The sequence below is a fragment of the Anser anser genome (assembly GCF_964211835.1).
Source record: "Anser anser genome assembly, chromosome: 5".
NCBI lineage: Eukaryota > Metazoa > Chordata > Aves > Anseriformes > Anatidae > Anser > Anser anser.
The window spans coordinates 35,405,197-35,422,684 of record NC_139725.1 but is presented as its reverse complement, the minus strand read 5'-3'; the positions used below and the strand labels follow the sequence as shown (position 1 = coordinate 35,422,684).

The following is a 17,488-nucleotide window of genomic DNA, read 5'->3' as shown; positions in this document are numbered from 1 at the left end:
CCCTGTGCAGCTGCACGTGTGGAGTATTTGTTGGGGATTAGCAGAACTTCATGTGAAAAACTGCAAATCTTCCATTTTAGAGCTTATATGTGATAGGAGAAAACTTGGACTATTCTCTCATGGCTCATGGGACTGGGTTAACTGGGCAGCAACTTCCTTTTCACACTCAGACAGGAGAGAGGAAAATCATATAAACCTCTTCTTCAGGATCAGTGAGCATCACCCCATTGCCCAAAATAATTCTGTAGAAGCCAATCCAGTTAAATTGCTACCAAGCGGTTGTGTAAGCCAGTACTTCAGTACTACAGGAAGCTAATGTCTCTTTTTGCTGTCATCCTCTTTTTCCGTCCCTTTGTCTTTTTCTCTTTTGTCTTCTGAAGCTTTGAATTTGCCTCAGTCTGGCAAATGGTGTTCATGCCTGTGTGTGGTTTCCAGGGCCTGGCAGGAAAACGTCTCCCTGAAGGAGCTGCAGCGTAGAGGTGTCTGCTTGCTAAAGCTCCAAGCTACCAACCAGAGGACTGGCCTCTACGGGCGGCTACTCGTGACGTTTCAGCCTAGAAAATATGACTCAGACGCTGAGCTGCCCTATAACAGTTTCGGGCCTGGTAAGTGCTATTCCTGTTCATGGGAAGTAGGTAAGGCGAGAGACAACCAATGTATTCTACTTGACATCTTTCTAATGTGACACTTGTAAAGACTGAGCAATTGATGCAAAAAGGAAAGGAGAAAAAGGTTATGGCAAGAAGATGAATCTAGAGAAAAATATCGTCTTTCTCCCTCAGCTTTTTATAAGCGTGTATATTGCAACAGGGAACAGTGACAGTGATTAAAGACTTGGCTTTCCTCATTCTGAATCCTTAAAAACAAAGCCATGGTCTCTTGTCATTAAAGATTTCGTGGCACTCTTTGTATGTGCTTACATCTTGGGGTAGGTAAGGAGCTTTTGTTATTTACACTTTAATTTCAAAATGAAAAGTGGATTTTCCTTTTCCTTCCTGAGCTGCCATATTTCCTCCCTTCCCTGTACTGTTATTTTTGGTGAAAAAGAGGTGAAGAGTGTGCCATGTGTATTAGTTGACATGCCTGGATTTCTGTTGGGAATAAAAACGATAGAGAAATACAGACTCACCAGCACATCAGCCAGTGCCCTTTTGACTTGTCTCACCTTCTGCCATCACTTTCTTGAAAAGAGCTGAGCTGCTGCCAGTATCTGAGGAAGGTAAGGACCCAGTCTGCCATGCTGTGGCCAGCTACAGAGAATTATCCCTGGAAAAAAGTTGGGTTTGACCATGAAATAGTTCCAAGTGACTCCACAAGGAAAGCCCTCTGTTTTTTTTTTCTTGCAGAGACCTTTTTTCTCTTTTCCTTAGGCAATAATGATATTGCCTTGCACTCTCCAAAACTGGTCTACAGGAGTGAAGCTGGCTGTACCAGATAGTTTGCTGGTTTAGCTTAGTCCTTTACTTGGTTTTGTTTGCTCAATCAATCAGTTTGCTAAGCAGATGCATTGGAACTGAAAACTGGGCTGTTTCTCATCTGTGGTACTGTTTTGAAGTGTCACAGTTCAATTTGTTGATGCATTCCTTGCCAGCCAGGCCTCCAAGCTGCTGACTTGTGAAATTAAAATGACTCATTGCAGATCAGGGTCTCAGCCTTGAGGTCTAAGAAGCAGCATCCATCAGGGCTCTTCAAAGAGAAGTAACGTTACTGTAGCACTAAATTGTTCCTCAGAGACAAACGTTTTAATGTAAGAGCTGATGGAGACTATTGAGGCAAGCTTCCCTTATTTTGCAAATCTGAGATTTAGTCCTCAATGAGTGTGTGCCTCAGCTAAGGCATCCACTTGTCAGACATCCTGCTTAAAATCTCCATTTCACCGCTGCACTGCATAGTTTGACTGGTCCCATCTTGACATGACTGTGAAGAACAGAAAGGCCACAGTGAGTCCTTACAAATCTCGTCTTTCTTAGTTCTACTGACTGGTGTAGAGCAGTCATCTGGGAGGCACACATTGTTGTACAGCCTCCTTGGCTATTACTGAACAATAAAATGAATGTAAAACAGTTTGAGAGTTTGGAGAAGTTAGGTCTTTCCAAGGTCTGTGTGAAAGCATCTTGGCTTTATGTGCAGCCCTGGGGGGAGCACTGTTGGTTTACTCTCCAAGCCCTGTGGTGCATGGAGAACATAAGGCAGCTGGTTAGTTGTTACCTGGTGTCTTCTCACTGCTAATAGTTTTTTCACTTGCCTCTTGCTGCATGCACTACCATGAAAGAGACGGATGTTTTCCTCCTTTTTGGGCTTGATACAAATTCTGACCTTGGCAGAAAACATGGAACTAGTCCTGTGGCTGATGTAGGTGAGCCCACTGTCTCCAGTGGACCATGCTGGTTTTCTCCAAAGAACTTCTTTTCAAAATACTTACTCCACTTCACGCTCTGTCTTCTAACTTGTCTTTGCAGGTGACATTTTGGGGCTTTATGATTCAGTCGGCCAGGGCGATGCACTCTCCACAGGCATTGTAACACGTGTCACCTCCAAAGCAGTCACCGTTGCCTTTGAGGAATCTCGAGATGGCATGCTGAGCTTGGACCATGAGAGCTCTTACCGCCTGCTGAAATTAGCCAACGATGTCACCTACAACAGGCTGAAAAAGTAAGGGCTGAGAGGGCGTAGTTTGCCTGGGATCACTGCTCAGGAGTGCAAAGGCCAATTGAAAATTGCCAGGCTTATTTTGGGAGAGCTCTTCTGCGACTGATCTCAGTCTGCTTCACTAGTCTCAGCTTCTCTTCCTTCCCATATTATTCCTCTTACTCCTGTGGCAGCTTCACTTAAGAGAGGTATCCACCTTCAGGATGTGCCTTTCTCTTTCTGGTGACTACTGAGGGAACCTGTACTCCTTAATGAGATAACTCAACTGGCTATCTTATGCTGAAGAGTCACAACAGCCTAAATTTATTCACCAGCTGGCTGGTGCAGTCCTGCTCTTCTCTGTTCCTCCCCTGCCCCACATCCCACAGTTACCTGTTTTGGTCCCGCATTGTGCCAGCTCTGGTGCCCACTGGATTCTGCGTAGCACCTTTTCCATCCAGGCAGTAGAACTGAGTAGCACTTTGATGAATTAATGCACTGAAAAGGCTCAGCACGGGGTCTGACTGTATCAAACCAAAGCAATAGTAGAAAGGGGAAGTGTACGGCAGGTACGGGGGATATGAGCATATGAGGGGTGGGAGATGCAGCAGTTAGAATTAGTCTGTTGTGCCCACAGACGTCTTTCACTGAGGTACATTGCCCTGGCCCCTAATGTGCACTGGGAATTTCTGAAAGAATTTATGCTGTGCATATAACCTGGGTGTTTTCTTCTTTGGCAGAGCTTTAAACGCACTAAAGCAATATCGTGGTGGTCCAGCCTCTGGTCTGATCGATGTCCTCTTCTTTTCGTCTGATCCAACCTCATTCAGTGAAACAAGTAAGGATGTTTCTTTGTAAGACTTTATATCATCCTGATGGCAAGTGCAGGGTTAGTCTCTCTAAAGGAATTTTCTGGACCCTCAGGGTGAGAGCCCCTAGCAGTTTACAGCCCAGTGTGTGCACTAAGACTGCCACTGTGTTTGATCTGCCTTGGTATGCAGGGCTGAGAGCTGGGCAGGTGGAGAGCTCTTTTGGATGTATCAGTAAAAGCACATGTTGCTACTCACACAGGTTTTAAGCAAAGATCACGGTAAGTTGTTGTGGGGAAGGAGGTAAAATCTTCAGTCTCCAGAGCAGTCAGTGAAGCCTGAAGTTTCCTACCCACAGGCTCTGCACCACTTATGAGGATGTTCACATCTTCAGATGCCCCATTAAATCCAACAGATCCGGAGTACTAAGTGAGGGTTGTACAGGTTTTTCCACACACTATGCTGCCATTACTCCTCTTCTAGTCCACCAAGATGCATCTCTAGGGCTGACCCTCTGAGAGGAGTGCTTGTGGTCTCTCAGTTCATGACCTGTTCTTTGAAACTGCTCATAGGAACAAATTACTCAGATCTTTGTGCAGTTCTGGTCCACGCCAAAAGTGCAGCTCACTTTGCTCTAGGAAAGACCTGAGCTGAACATGAGTAATAAGTGGTGTTGCAGCTGGCAGCATTAAACACCTACTTTTCGTACTGGTTAATGGGTCACTGGACTTGCTAACCTGGTGTAAAGACCCTTGTCATCTCTGGATCATCGCTGGAAAAGAGACAGAATTACCCAGACTGTTCAGATAGCTAGTGCCCACTTTTCTCAGGGTGTACCAAGGAAAGCTGAATTGTGGCATAAAACAAACAGGATCTGTGATGGGGGAATTTCTTTGCACACGTTCATGAGTCTGAAATTCGGTTTAGTTTATGAGGCATTTCTTACTTGCTTTCTGCCCCAATCCTATCCATGAACTTCAGAGATAAGAAACCAGCAGCTCTGCTTCTGTACTGAAAATCCAATAACTCAGCCTTCATGGGAATTAAGTGACTGTGGAACTACTGCAGTTTGAAACAGCATGGGGTGTATTCTATTGGCTTGTATTTTTATAGCCTTCTGACTATGTTTAGTCAAGTTGAAGATATGCAGACTGCTTTAGTTTCATCATCAAATGCTTAAAACATCACAACTTGGTTTTACCAACAGCTGTCCAAAAAAATGCATGCAAGTAGAATCCCCTTTTACTCCGATCTTTCTTGATTTGAGTTTTTGGGAAACTAAAGATGAAATTACCCTTTAAGAGGAACTGTGAGGAAACCAAAGCCCCTGATGAGCAGAATATAAAGGCTGGGCATCTGTTAATGAATATTATCCCTTGACAGAAGGGAAATATCATCTGGGCTGCAAAAATCAGGGAAGAAAGGCAGAAGGTAGATTAAGTTGCCTAAGAGGATTGTCAAGCAGTCTGTATCTCAGCTCTCTCCTGAGGCCCAGGCTCACCTCTCAGCAGCATATCATGCATTATACCATCCATCCCTGGTCTCCTTGCTGGCCAGGGCTGTGCTCAGTTTCCTCCCCGCTGCAGCTTCTTGTGCTCTGTGCTTGCTGTTGCAGTTTTTTTTCCTGTTACCTTGATTACTGCATTTAGTTGTCCACAGTGGTTCCCTTTTTTCACATGCACACTTCTATTACCTTCAGGCTAGGTTTCTGATATGATATATCAGAGATGAAGAGTTAATGCTAATGTGAGTCATACCTCTGTAGTTCTAAGCACTGAGCTTAGTCTGAGTCAAACCTCTTAGCCTTTTGGCTACCCGGGGACTTTGGTGTACTCAGGTTTTTAATATTAGATAAAAGAATTAAATTTTAATGAACTAACTTTCTTAGCAGCTTCAACTCTGTCTTTTCCCCATGGTGGCAGAACTGCCTCTCTAATAAAGAAAAATTCCTTTCCACTGAATTGCTCAGATGTGCCAAACTAAGCACAGAGATGAATTTTACATCTCCCCAGCACCAAGAATATGGATTGATGGAAACATTCAGTCATGTCAGACAGGAGATGCAATACGAGAAGTCAGCATATCACCTGAGAACAGCAAAACACTCTGGCAGGGTGGAATGGCCTTCTATTTACATTTTCACTGTATAGCACCTTTCATGCCAGCTAGGAAGATGTGATACTAGCCAGACATTAAATAATAATAACTTTTAAGTTCAAATAGGTCCTGCAAGGTGCCTTCAACTCCCAGCCTCCAATGAGTTCAATGCGAGGGCACTCAGCAGCTAGCTGGATAAATCCTCTCTCTTACACCTATAAGATGGCACACGCAGTTCCCCAGGTGTCCCATATAGCTCATATATAGATGTGTTTCTGCAAATAGTATAGAAAAGTGCAATGTGTGGATTATCTGCAAAAGGCAAGAAGTATTTCCCAGGTGCGTGGTCTGACATGGAAGGATAGAAAAACCTCCCAGCATTTCAGGCTGTTTCTCTTCCATGGCATGGCATGGCATGGCACGGCACCTCCTTTCATAATCAAACATCTTTTAGTCTGGTTTCTTAAAGGAATGTTTCACTGCATCTGTCTCATCCCATGCATTATCTGATTTAAAACAAGCCCATCAGGAGTCCCAGAGTTAGTAAGTTCTCTACAGCTCATAAAACTGGATGTCTATACATGCCAGTTTGGATGGGGCCCTGAGGAACCTGATCTAGTGGGTGCCCCTGGCAGGAGGTTTGGAATTAGGTGATCTTTAAGATCCCTTCCAATCCAAGCCTTCTATGATCTATGTTAACACCACTCTGGGATGCAATTTAAACTCCACTTCAATCAGAAGCTCAGAAAGCCTGCAGTAGGAATAAGACCATATAAACACCCATTCCGAGGAAAAGCTAGAACTGACACTAGTCTAGGCAAAGAAGAGTAGATAAGGTCTGCGCCCAGAGGGACAGTCACTGTCTTCTCTGACGATGTGTAAACCAAATTACAAGGAGATCAAGAAGTAGAAGGGTCACTGGAGAGCATAAGCACCCAGCTCCATGCTCAGATAAAAAATTAGAATACCCTCGAATATCTAAGATATGTGTGATAGTGGAGGGGAGTAGATTAGAAAACTAATTTCTCAGGCATAGGAGTCTTGGGTCTCTTAGCTGGGTTCTCAGAGGTCTGACATTGTTCATTCCTGCAGCAAAGCTTGGCAGAGTCCTAATGCCATCCTCTGCTTTGTTGGTGCTTTCTGCTGTTTAGTGACATTGAGTCTCTCAACCTGGAGGGAAAAGCAGGGGAAAAGCAAACTTTTTTCAAAAAGGTTGGTTATATGGGGTTTCTTTAGGGCATACTCAAATAGAGTTGCACTAGCCTGGTGGCATTTTGTGGCCTATCTGGTAAATAACTTCAAGATGCTTGTTTGTTGTTTTTGTTTTACTCTCCTGTATTGTGATTTACTCATGAATGGATCACAGCTGCCTTATTATGGCAGAGTGTGCTGCCAAACGCTGTGCCTGGAGGATCTATATTAAAGCCTATGTCATCCCAGGAGGGTGTCTAAATCCAGGCACTGACTGATTAGATGGACAAGGAGTCAGATAAAGCCAATTGAAACATGTTTTTAAAGTAGTTAGTGGCTGCTGGCATCTGAGCAGTGCATGATATATGCTTGCTTAAAAAGCACCAGTATGCAGAGAAGGGTAATAATGACAAAAAACAAATTAATGCCTTTATACCCAACTGCTGATGACTTCCAGAGTTGCTAATTGCATGCAGCTATTTCCCACCATATGTGGAAAATCCTGCTCACTACCTGGGGGATGAGTCCTTCCCAGTAGTAATGGGTGTATGCATGACTCCCACTGGGAAAATGGCTCTGGAGCACGTTTGTTTTGGGATCAGGCTTGCATAAGATGGTTGTCGGTAACTCAGGAAAAGAAATGCCAGGCTTTTGACCCTGAGAAGCCTAAAATTAGTTTGTACCAGCCTTTTCACCCCATGATCTTTACAGGCAACAGTCTCACAGCTTATGGCTCTCACACCACTGCTACTGTGAGATGCTTGGGTTGCCCTTCAGCATCTAGCCAGGAGTATATTTGGAGATCTGAACTGTGAGGGACAGCTAGGGGCTTCAGGTTCAATTCAGAAAGCTGGTAGCTCCCTGTCTGATGCTCTAAGTGGTGGGGATATGTCAGAAGCTGTCTCTTCTGCATGAAGGGCAAAGCTGCAGCGCTCTTGGAGATAACACAGAACGCCAGGGCACTCTCAGAAGCCCCTTACGTGAGAGTGTATGGCTAGTGCAATCAGAAGGATTGAATTTGCTGAAGTTAGGCCCTCAATCTCTGCTGTTATCTGTCCTCATGAGCTGCTGTGATTGTGCATGGATTGAGCCCTGCATGATGAAGTCCAAGTCCTTGCAAAACATTAAAAACTGCAACTCGGAATAAATATCCTTGGTGTAACACAAAAACACTAGGCAGGCTTCAGGAAGAATTACCTATGGATCATCCAAAGGAGCATATGAAGGTAAAACCAATGGGTAGACATGATCTGCAGCTAAGAATGGGACTGCTCCCCACCACAAAGCATTTCCAACCCTTATCTTGTTACCTCCAGAGAAGTACCAAGTGGAAAAACAGGCTTTCCAAAAGGCAAACTTTGAACAGAACAGGATTTCTGTTCACCAGGCTTGGTGGAAAACAAAATCCAGAAGCCCATCCATGAGAAATACTTTGCTTGGCTCTCCTCCACTTTAACCTGCACCCGTGGCCCAGAGCATTTAGGGCTTTCCCACTGGAAGCCTCCTATAAGAAAACCTTCCCTGCTCACAGCTGCTGTCTCACAGTATATATGCAGGGACTCCTGCACCCATACGTTGTGGTGGATGTATAGAGAGGCTTTGCTTAGCCAGCAGAGGCCAGCATTTCTCTGCTTGCTGTGCGCCACAGGGCCAGCCAGGCTAGGTGCATGCAGCCTCTTTTCTTACAGAGAATTTCCTGTTGCAGGCCTAACCCAGTGCAAATCATGATAGGAGAGAGCTGGTAGCTGTTAATCCTGGAGCAGGTCAAGAAAAAGTGAGGGGATATTAATCTGGGTCTAGATACAGTCAGCCAGTGCTGGCTTCCCAGGCCACGTGGAGTGCAAAAGGCTTTGCTTATATCTAATTCTGCTTATTGCACTAAAAAGACACTTGAGAAAGAAGAAAAAAGCCTATTTTAAAGGTAGGGGTGCAAGCAGAAAAAAAAAAAAAAGTTAACCCAGCAGACAAAGGTCTGGGGAAGCACCAGGCATTTATACCAAAGTTTCCTCTGCTCCTTGTCCCATGCATTGGGCTTGTGCTGTGTCACTTGCAAAACCTTAAATGCTCCTTGTCCCTCTGCTGTGAACCTCCTGTCAACACAGGGGTCAGGAAGAGGGCCCTGAAATCTATGAAGAAAACTAAGCAGTGTGGACAACTCAGCTGCCAAATACCTAAGGAAGAGAGAAGGGGAAGTTCCCTGTTTCAGGCTGAATTACCCACCTGGGTTTTGTCTAGCAGTGTTTGGCTGCAGAGGTGCTGATTGTGGGATCTGGCTTGTTCTTGGTACCCATACACACAGGAGGCGAGGAGTATACCTTGGAAGGTACATTGAAGTGCAAGAACCCTCCAGCTCTGGAAAACTGGATTTCTTCCTCCCTGGAGAGATTGTTCCTTCATAGTTATGCACCCAACACAGATGGGAACAAAGACCCCTTTCCTGGACTTGAACATCACCTTCCAGCCCACTCCTGCCCCCTGAACTGCTGGTACCATGCAGAAAAGGGTCTTGGTTCCTGCAAAAGTTTTTGGAGGACCAACCTTGCTGGCCAGGGTTGATTTTTTCAATGTAAAGCTAAACCAAGTTCTGCCCCCAGCGAGACCCAGCCCAGCCAGGGATGCAGATTGCCCTTCATCCTCTCCAGAGACTACGTGGGGAAGCTGAGATGGACAGCCTTGGGCAGAGCAGAAGACATCAACACAGACTTGATGCCACAGCACCACATCTGGGTTAATGGCCCTCTTCTGGGACCATCTGTGCAAATCCTAAACTGATTGCTTTTGAGAGTACTCGGGCCAATCCTGCTGGAGTAGATAAGCAGCATTTCTTGAGGTGAGCCTTCTCAGAGCCCAGCTTATAGATGGAAAATCAGAGGAGCCTCTTAAGAGGCTCTGTCCTCCTCCTCAAACCTTGCTAATGTGTCCAGCCCAGAAAAGAGGCACATTTCCCAGCCTGCCCCCACAGCAACTCTTGGCAGCGTGTGATTAAAAGGGAAGAGGGTGTGCATGTGTGGGGAAGACTGTTTCTGATCTCATTCTTTCAGCAAAGAAATATCAATGGCTCTTCCATCCTCACCTGTTCCTTGTTGTGGGAAGTAGCTTTCAGTTTTTAAGCTATTCTTTCTTTTTCCTTGGCCCATGGAAGCTTGCTGTTCTTAGTCACCGCCATACTAACTCAAAAATAAACAAAGCAAGAGGCAGGCTAGTAGGAAAAATCACCAATACTTCCCCACCAAGCCTTTTTAACCTAACTGTGCTCTTTGTTTAACCTGGATGCCTCACTTGCTTGTGCTGCTTCAAAAGTCAGTGCCAGAGGTTGCCTGGGAGTTGCACGTAAGTTCACTTGTCTGAAGCCAGAGGAAACTTTTGTGCATCCCTACCTTAATGCAAAGGTAGAGATAAAACAGATGATGCCCTGCAGGGAATGATGCCCAGAGATTTGTCTTATATAAGCTTTCGTGGGAACATTATTTTCGGTAAACCTCAGATGAGTCATCTCTGCTGTAATTAACTTCCATAATGAACGAGGAGATTAGCAGCAGGATTAAGTGGGATGAGAATAAATAATGGGTTTAAATTAGATAAATCTGGGAGGTAAAGAATGGCTTGTGAGAATTCTACCTTCTGCAGTGAAACCAATCCTCTTATAATGCAATTTAAACACTCTTTTCTCCTTTCTGATCATTAAAATCCAAACTAACAGTTTTCATCATTTATATGGGCTGCTTGTATCTTTTTCCTGCCTAGGAAAAAACGTCTTTGTGTCTTGGCTTCCCCACAGACCACGTACTTCTTTTCTGCTGCTTATTCACTAGCTGTTTGTTGGATTTGTTAACCAGAAGAAGAGCAATTCCCTTGCAAGATCAGCTTGAGAAGCGGGCCCCTGTGAGCCTAACAAGGTTCAGCAAGTCCAAGTGCAAGGTGCTGCACCTGGGTCGGGGCAATCCCAGGCAGGAGCACAGGCTGGGAGAAGACCTCACTGAGAGCAGCCCTGCAGAGAAGGACCTGGGGGTTCTGGTGGACAAAAAGCTCGGCAGGACCCAGCGCGCTGCTGGGTGCATCCTGGGCTGCATCACCAGAGGGGTGGCAGCAGGGCAGGGAGGGGATTGTCCCCCTCTGCTCTGGCCACAAAGATGCTCAGGGGGCTGGAGCACCTCTCCTATGGAGAAAGGCTGAGAGAGCTGGGGATCTTCAGCCTGGAGGAGAGAGGGCTCCGGAGTGACCCCATTGCAGCTTTTAAATACTTAAAGGGAGCTTATAAAAAAATGGAGAGCAATATTTTGCTCATACAGATGATAGGACAAAGGGGAATGGTTTTAAACTAAAAGAGATTTGTATTAGAGGTTATGAGGAAATTCTGCACTCAGAGGGTAGTGAGGCACTGGCACAGGCTGCCCAGGGAAGCTGTGGATGCCCCATCCCTGGAGGTGTTCAGAACCAGGTTGGATGAGGCCCTGGACAACCTGATCTGGTGGGTGGCATCCCTGCCCATGGCAGGGGGATTAGAACTGAATGATCTTTAAGGTCCCTTCCAGCCTGAGCCATTCTGCGATTTTCTTCCCTCTTTTCACTGAATGCTTACTAAATATGCTGGCTTACCTCCAAAATATCCCCAAAGCACCCTCCCTGTCCTAAACATTTTGTATTATGGCAAGCAGATGCCTCTTTAAACGCTGTAAAGGGTCTATATATAGACTAGCTGTATTCACACCTGAATGCTTGCTCCTTTGGAAACATTACCAGGTGCGGGAAAGAGACTGATGCAGCACGGGTAACCTGCTAGAAGTACAAAAATCCTTACTTTTACCAGTTTGTGGTCTTTCAGCCACCTAGGTGGGAAACAGCATACCCCACTCCCCAATCAATCATGTTATCTAATAGATTTAGCCCAGCCACTGAGAGCATCTGGTTTATATTCATGGATTTGTTTCTCAGCAAGCACCCAAGTTAAGGCTGAGAATCTCTTGCTGTCTCCCCAGAGCCTTTAAAGTTTTACAATGACTTGCTGGACACATCACAGAGGGAGGCTGTGTCCTTCTCACTGGCACAGAGGGAGCTTGCCATCATCCATGGACCACCTGGCACAGGGAAGACCACAACAATAGTAGAGATCATCTTGCAAGCTGTACAGCAAGGCCTGAAAGTGAGTAATCAGTGACAGGACTGTAGTGGCAGCAAGCATGCTGATTTATTTTGCAAAGTCACTGGGGTTTGTGGCAGCTGGAACAGATCCAGTAGCAGCTGTGTTACACTGTAGAGCCTGCCTTGACTTGCATAGGCTGGGCAGTTTACTCTACCAGCTGAAATGAGGTGCAAATAGAAGCTTCAGAGCTCAGGTTTGCTAATTATAGAAAACCCTGCCCTGGTGCTTGAAAGCAAGAAGAGAATTTGAGTTTCCTTTGGTGTCTGGAGGCTATGGAGATATCAGTGGTTTATTCCTAATAGCTGATATCCTCCTCTCTGCTCTGCTGAGCACCCTCCTGTTGCTCAGACCCTGTTGCTCCAGTACTTTGCTGGCCTTGGCAGTCTCACATTCAGCAATAACAAAGCACTGGCTTTCTCCCTTCACAGGTCCTGTGCTGTGCCCCTTCCAACATCGCAGTGGATAACCTGGTGGAAAGGCTGGCTGGCTACAAAGCCCACATCCTACGGCTTGGGCACCCTGCTCGCCTGCTGGAGCCCATCCAGCGGCATTCCTTGGACGCGGTCTTGGCCCACAGCGACAGCGCTCAGATCGTGGCAGATATCAGGAAGGACATCGACCAGGCCTTCGTACGTGTCCCTGCAACAGGCCCCACATGGGTAACCTGAACACCAGCTCTCCATATTAGCAGCACCCAATCTGTTAGCCAAGTTACTTTGTAAGTGAGGAGTGAGTAACTCCACCACTTCTTGGATACTTAAGGGTATCCATCATCTTCCAAGGAAAACAATGACTTTAGGCAGGTGCTCTGGGTTGCCCCATGAAGAGTGGCTGGAAGCAAGTCTCAGTGACTAGCTCTGAATCACATGGAGGAATCAACAGAAGGTCACTTTAGGAGAGGGGAAAGGTTAAAAAAAACATAGTGGAGAGGTCTCACAATGAGAGCTGGAGGTGTACATAGCCTGCATTCATCCCTCTGACTGGGCATCATTTAACTTGGCCTTGAAGGAAAGGAATTGGGGTGCAAGCCTGGTCATCGGAAGTGGGGGAAGCTTCCAGCCTGAAGCAGCATCTTACAGAGACAGCCTCTGTACCAGGGTATACCTGATCCAAGTTCACTTGCCAGCAGTGCTCATCTCCATCTGCTGTAGAGGCAACTGAGGGCAAAACCCCTCCTAGACAAATTCCTCTCTGAAGAGGCAAAATCATAGTCATTACTACTGTGCAGGGGGGAGATGCTGCAGTGGCCCTGCTCTCCAGATTTTGTCTGGCATTGTTCATGCAGTCCTCTTCACCAGAGGGGAAGGTAAACATTCACATCACTAATTCACTTCCTAATGAGATATCTGGCTGTCCTAACACTCCCTCCCACTCTCAGCCACCTCAAGTGGAAAGCAGAGTACACCATAAAAATGCGTCCTTAATTTCTTCTTTCACAACGTAATTTTTTAAACTTAATTTACTGAGTAGCTCTTCTACTTGAGATAATAGATTTTGATGATAATTAGAACTTTTTTCTCCCCCTTCTGGTGACTGCGTTGTCCAAAAGCCATTCTGCAAATGTGTCCAGCGCCTAGGCAAAATTTCCTGTGTCTTAGTAGAAGACAAAGGAAAGCATCTTCATACCCCTGCACATTGCATCATACTTGCCCAAGTATACTGCCATGCCCTTTGGTAGGGCACCACACATTTACTTTTTTGAATGATGCAGGCTGAACATGGCGTTCAGCTCCATGAACATCAGTCTGCAGCTACTTCTGTGGCAGCAGCTTCATTTTTTTCCCCCAGATGTAGGACCTAGTTGTAATCACAGCTGCACACCAAGTCTTTTTTACTTAATTTATTTTGCATCTTTCTCACTAACGGAAGATTTTTTTGCCCTGTCCTCTCCTTGGAAAGAGCACTTTGAAAGGCATGAGGAGATTTCACCTGGGAAAGGTGGGAGAAAATGGAAGAAAGCAGAGTCTTTAGTACTAAGATCTCCATCTGCTTCCTCCCTAGAGGAAAGGGTACATGGGGATAAGAGACGAGAACTGGCCACCAAAGCTTGCTCCACTTCATAACACCAGAGAAAAAAACAATATCTAACATATTGCTACAATTCAGCTTGTATGGCAGTGCTTTGAGATGCCTATGACCAGGTCTTTCACAAAATATACACCTGACTTATTACTACAGAATATCCCAGGTTAGAAGGGACCCGTAAGGATCATCGAGTCCAACTCCTGTTACTTCCCTTTCTCTCTCTGGACTGCAGAGAGCTCACCTCTGAGGTCCTGGCCTCTCTCTCCCTAATCCTGCCTCAGTTTCTCCCTCTCATTGTCCCCTAATTGCCTATTTAATTATTTCTTCCTTTGTTCACTTCTGTTTTGACTCTTCTGTCTCCTCATTTCTTTACCACTGCATTCAACCGTGGAAGGACTAGTATATGAAAAATGCATGTTCTTTGCACGCATTTTTCTACCCAATTTTGTTTCCCCCCACACACACACACACCTGTTTAGGCTGGGAGCTTTCCAGGACATCATCTTCTGGATCTTGTTTGCACCAGCAAAGGTGCAGTCCCACAGCAACTGAGCAAAAAAGGCAGACAGGTCCAGGAACATCAAAAAAAAAAGTTAGCCATCTATCCATATCACCAGACAAACAGTGAAACAAGTCTGTAGCTAGCCCAGGAAGAAAGCAAAACCCAACTAAGTTCAGTGCAAACCCCCCTGCAAGGTTCATAGAAGGATGAGGGAGCAAGCTCTGGCCTTAAATGCAGTTCCCAGACCCAGGGGTGGAGGACACATGGGTGGGGGCCCAAACAAGGCAGATTAGGGTAACTAGAGCCTGCTGGCACCCATGAAGCCCTAATGAGGAGTGAGTGGGCTCAATGTGCCAAGCAATATCCTTGGGGCTGACTGACTGCAGTGTTACTGCTGGGCTGGGCTCCCTGCTCCCTCAGCTGCTTTCAGATTTGACATTCAGCCAGATGTTTGGGTCTTAATTTCATCAGCCAGTCGCTATTGTTAATTCACTAACTAGATCTTTTTTGCAAAACAGACATGAAACTTGGAGTACTGGCACCAGCAATTTTGCTCTCTAATTTTCCTGTGTTTCAGACGGAGAGGAAGTTGACACTAGTCTGTTTTGTTCCTTCAACTAAACGAGTACCAGTAACGGCACCCACTCTCTCCTTTTAGGCCAAGGAAAGGATCATCTTTCCTTTTAGCTCCGGAAAGGATGATCCCTCCTGTGTGATACCTCCCCTGTAACTTCTGAACCTGTCCACCTCTTTGACTACGTTTGACAGACATATAGAGGCCTTGCAGATACTAAATACCTAGAAGCTTAACAAAAACAGGTGGCTGGGGAGATGAGAGAGACACAAGTGAACGTCTTTCCTAGGGGACATGCTGTGGTATGAGCTGTGGTATGGTCTTACACCCCAGACAATCCATCCATGCAGAAGATGGTTATAGGAACCATCAGCTCTTATTGGCTTGGCTGCTTTTGAAAGCCCGTGTTTGTAGCCTTTTCAGGTTTCTCATGTCATCAGCCTTCCCTCCAAGGAAACAGCCCAGATTTCAGCTTGAGAGCACGGGCAGCCTTCTCAAGGTGACCTGCAGCGAGCGATAGCTTGTCCGTTGTCTTGTAGCTGCCGGCCTGCAGCCGGGGAAGCGCCAGCAACCAGTGGTGATGATTTGATGTTTTAGATATATTTAATAGGCATTGCTAAAAAAAGCCACGAGCCTGTCTAGATATTGCTGTGAATCATTTACAACAACTCAGAGACGCCTCTTTAAAAATGCAGAGCTGCTGCTGTGGCTGGCCATGGCGCAGCCAACTTGGGGAGCCCTTCCGCTTCGAGGCCGCTTGGAGCCCAAGGGTCCCTGCTTCCCCTGAGCAAAGGAGCAGACTGAGACTGGGAGAGTGTTTGTGATGTTCCTCACCCAGTAAAGGCACAGAACTCTTCCCAGTAAGCCTAAACACCACTACATATTATACCCCTCCATGTGCTAAGGTGCTTCTGCTTATGCACGGAGTTGGCTGTTGGCTGGACCAAAGCATTTGACCTTCTCCCTGCTGATCTTTGGGGCACAGGGAAAGTACAGGGCAGAGCAGGAGGGCTGAACAGAGGGTTTAAGGTCAGGGAGTTCTCTTTAACAATCCTTTATGCTTGTAATTAAGGACGTTTTTAAGAGGTTTTTAAGTATGGACCAGCTAAGTTTGGGAAATCGCTGTCTGGACCGTGAGTGATGGTGCTAGTGCTGATGTTCCCAGATGGTCGGATAGGCAGTGAGTGATATTCTCATTTTGCTGCTCCACGCACCAAGCCTGTATTGATGTAGGGGTTGTATTGATGCAGTTCATCTTTTGCACAGACAGACATCCTCGTTATGTTTCAGGCAGTGCTGATTGCAGAACGGGCTTGCTGGCAGGGAGAAGGAAGAGAAACCAAAGTTTTATGGAGCAGATTCTGATAAGCCAGTGGACCATGGTGTACATAGAGGAGCCGTGTTGAATTTGACTGCTTTGGTTATCTGAGAAGCTGAACATAACGCTGGTTGGTCTATCTGCATTTTTTATTTTACAGGCAAAAAGCAGAAAGGCCCAAGACAAAGGAGAACGGAGCCATTTTCTCACTGAGATTAAGGCACTGAAAAAGGAGCTGAAGCAACGAGAAGAAACTGCCATGACTGCAGCCCTTACTCGTGCCAGTGTTGTCCTTGCTACAAACACAGGTGCAAGATCCTCTTTGCGATATTTTGCCTCACTTGGCAAGACTGATGTAAACCACGTGCCATGCAATGCTGCATCCTGCCAGGATAGGAGGGAGGCTTAGATTTCCTGCTCCTGGGAATTCTGTCAAGTTTTCTGCATGCTGTCAAACCCATCCCTAGTGGGATCCTCACTGCTTACACCCTGGCACGTTGTTCCACTCTGCAGTGAAGAGAAGGTGTAGACCACCTTGTGGATCTAGAGTATGTAACCTAGAAGAGCCTCTGGTGGGAGCCAGTGTGGCCCATCTTTTTCAGTTCTGAGTAGGAGCACAGCTTCTAGTGAGTAAACAGGCACTATTGGAAGTGTGCAGTCTGCTAATTGATTTCATAAGTCACATGGAGTTGCTTTCCTGCTTGGATAATTTCCATGGCTGATGAAATACAACACATGTTTCCGTAGCCCGGTCTCAGTCTGTGTGTTTGGTTAGCTTTGTAAATCACCCGAGTGGAATAAACCACGTGGGATTTAGGGAACTGTTACAGGTGTTGGTCAGGCAGCACATGTAGGCACATCTACAAAATCCCTTGCAATCAAAGGGAAACAGCAGTGTTTAAATTTAGCACACGCTAAAGTGCTTTTCTAGATCAGATGTGTAATACTCCAGAGCCCACTTATAATCTTCAGTTTTGGTTGCTCAGAGATTACTTGCTGAAGGAAAACATCAGTAATTTTAGGTCAAAAAAAAGAACCTCATGGGGCATTCGCAAGTTACTAACATGAAGGTAAAATGGAATAAAATTCCTTCCAGTAATTATTTGCTAGGAATTGGTCTCTCACTTCTTGTAGCTTTGTATGAAAAAATGGGGGAAGATTTCTTTTTTTTTTAATAAAACTGGTATTTTGAGCTAGGCATTGC

The 17,488-nt window shown here is 45.8% G+C and overlaps 1 protein-coding gene and 1 long non-coding RNA gene across 3 annotated transcripts in view; one reads left to right on the top strand and one right to left on the bottom strand.

Moving 5' to 3' along the window:
- Positions 1-17,488, top strand: part of IGHMBP2 (immunoglobulin mu DNA binding protein 2) — a 43,110-nt gene that overhangs the window by 1,137 nt on the left and 24,485 nt on the right. Inside the window, exons 2-7 of one of the 2 annotated variants that reach the window (XM_083839532.1) lie at positions 436-605; positions 2,460-2,652; positions 3,369-3,466; positions 11,702-11,865; positions 12,294-12,524; positions 16,445-16,592. In XM_083839532.1, the coding sequence (XP_083695658.1) occupies positions 436-605; positions 2,460-2,652; positions 3,369-3,466; positions 11,702-11,865; positions 12,294-12,524; positions 16,445-16,592 (1,004 nt within the window). The remainder of the gene's footprint in view (positions 1-435; positions 606-2,459; positions 2,653-3,368; positions 3,467-11,701; positions 11,866-12,293; positions 12,525-16,444; positions 16,593-17,488) is intronic. The other variant, XM_083839533.1, reaches the window with a different exon arrangement.
- Positions 6,549-11,694, bottom strand: LOC310900880. Its single transcript, XR_014585438.1, has 2 exons — positions 8,946-11,694; positions 6,549-6,704 (listed from the first exon to the last, which is right to left on the bottom strand). It is a non-coding gene; the product is annotated as an uncharacterized lncRNA (long non-coding RNA).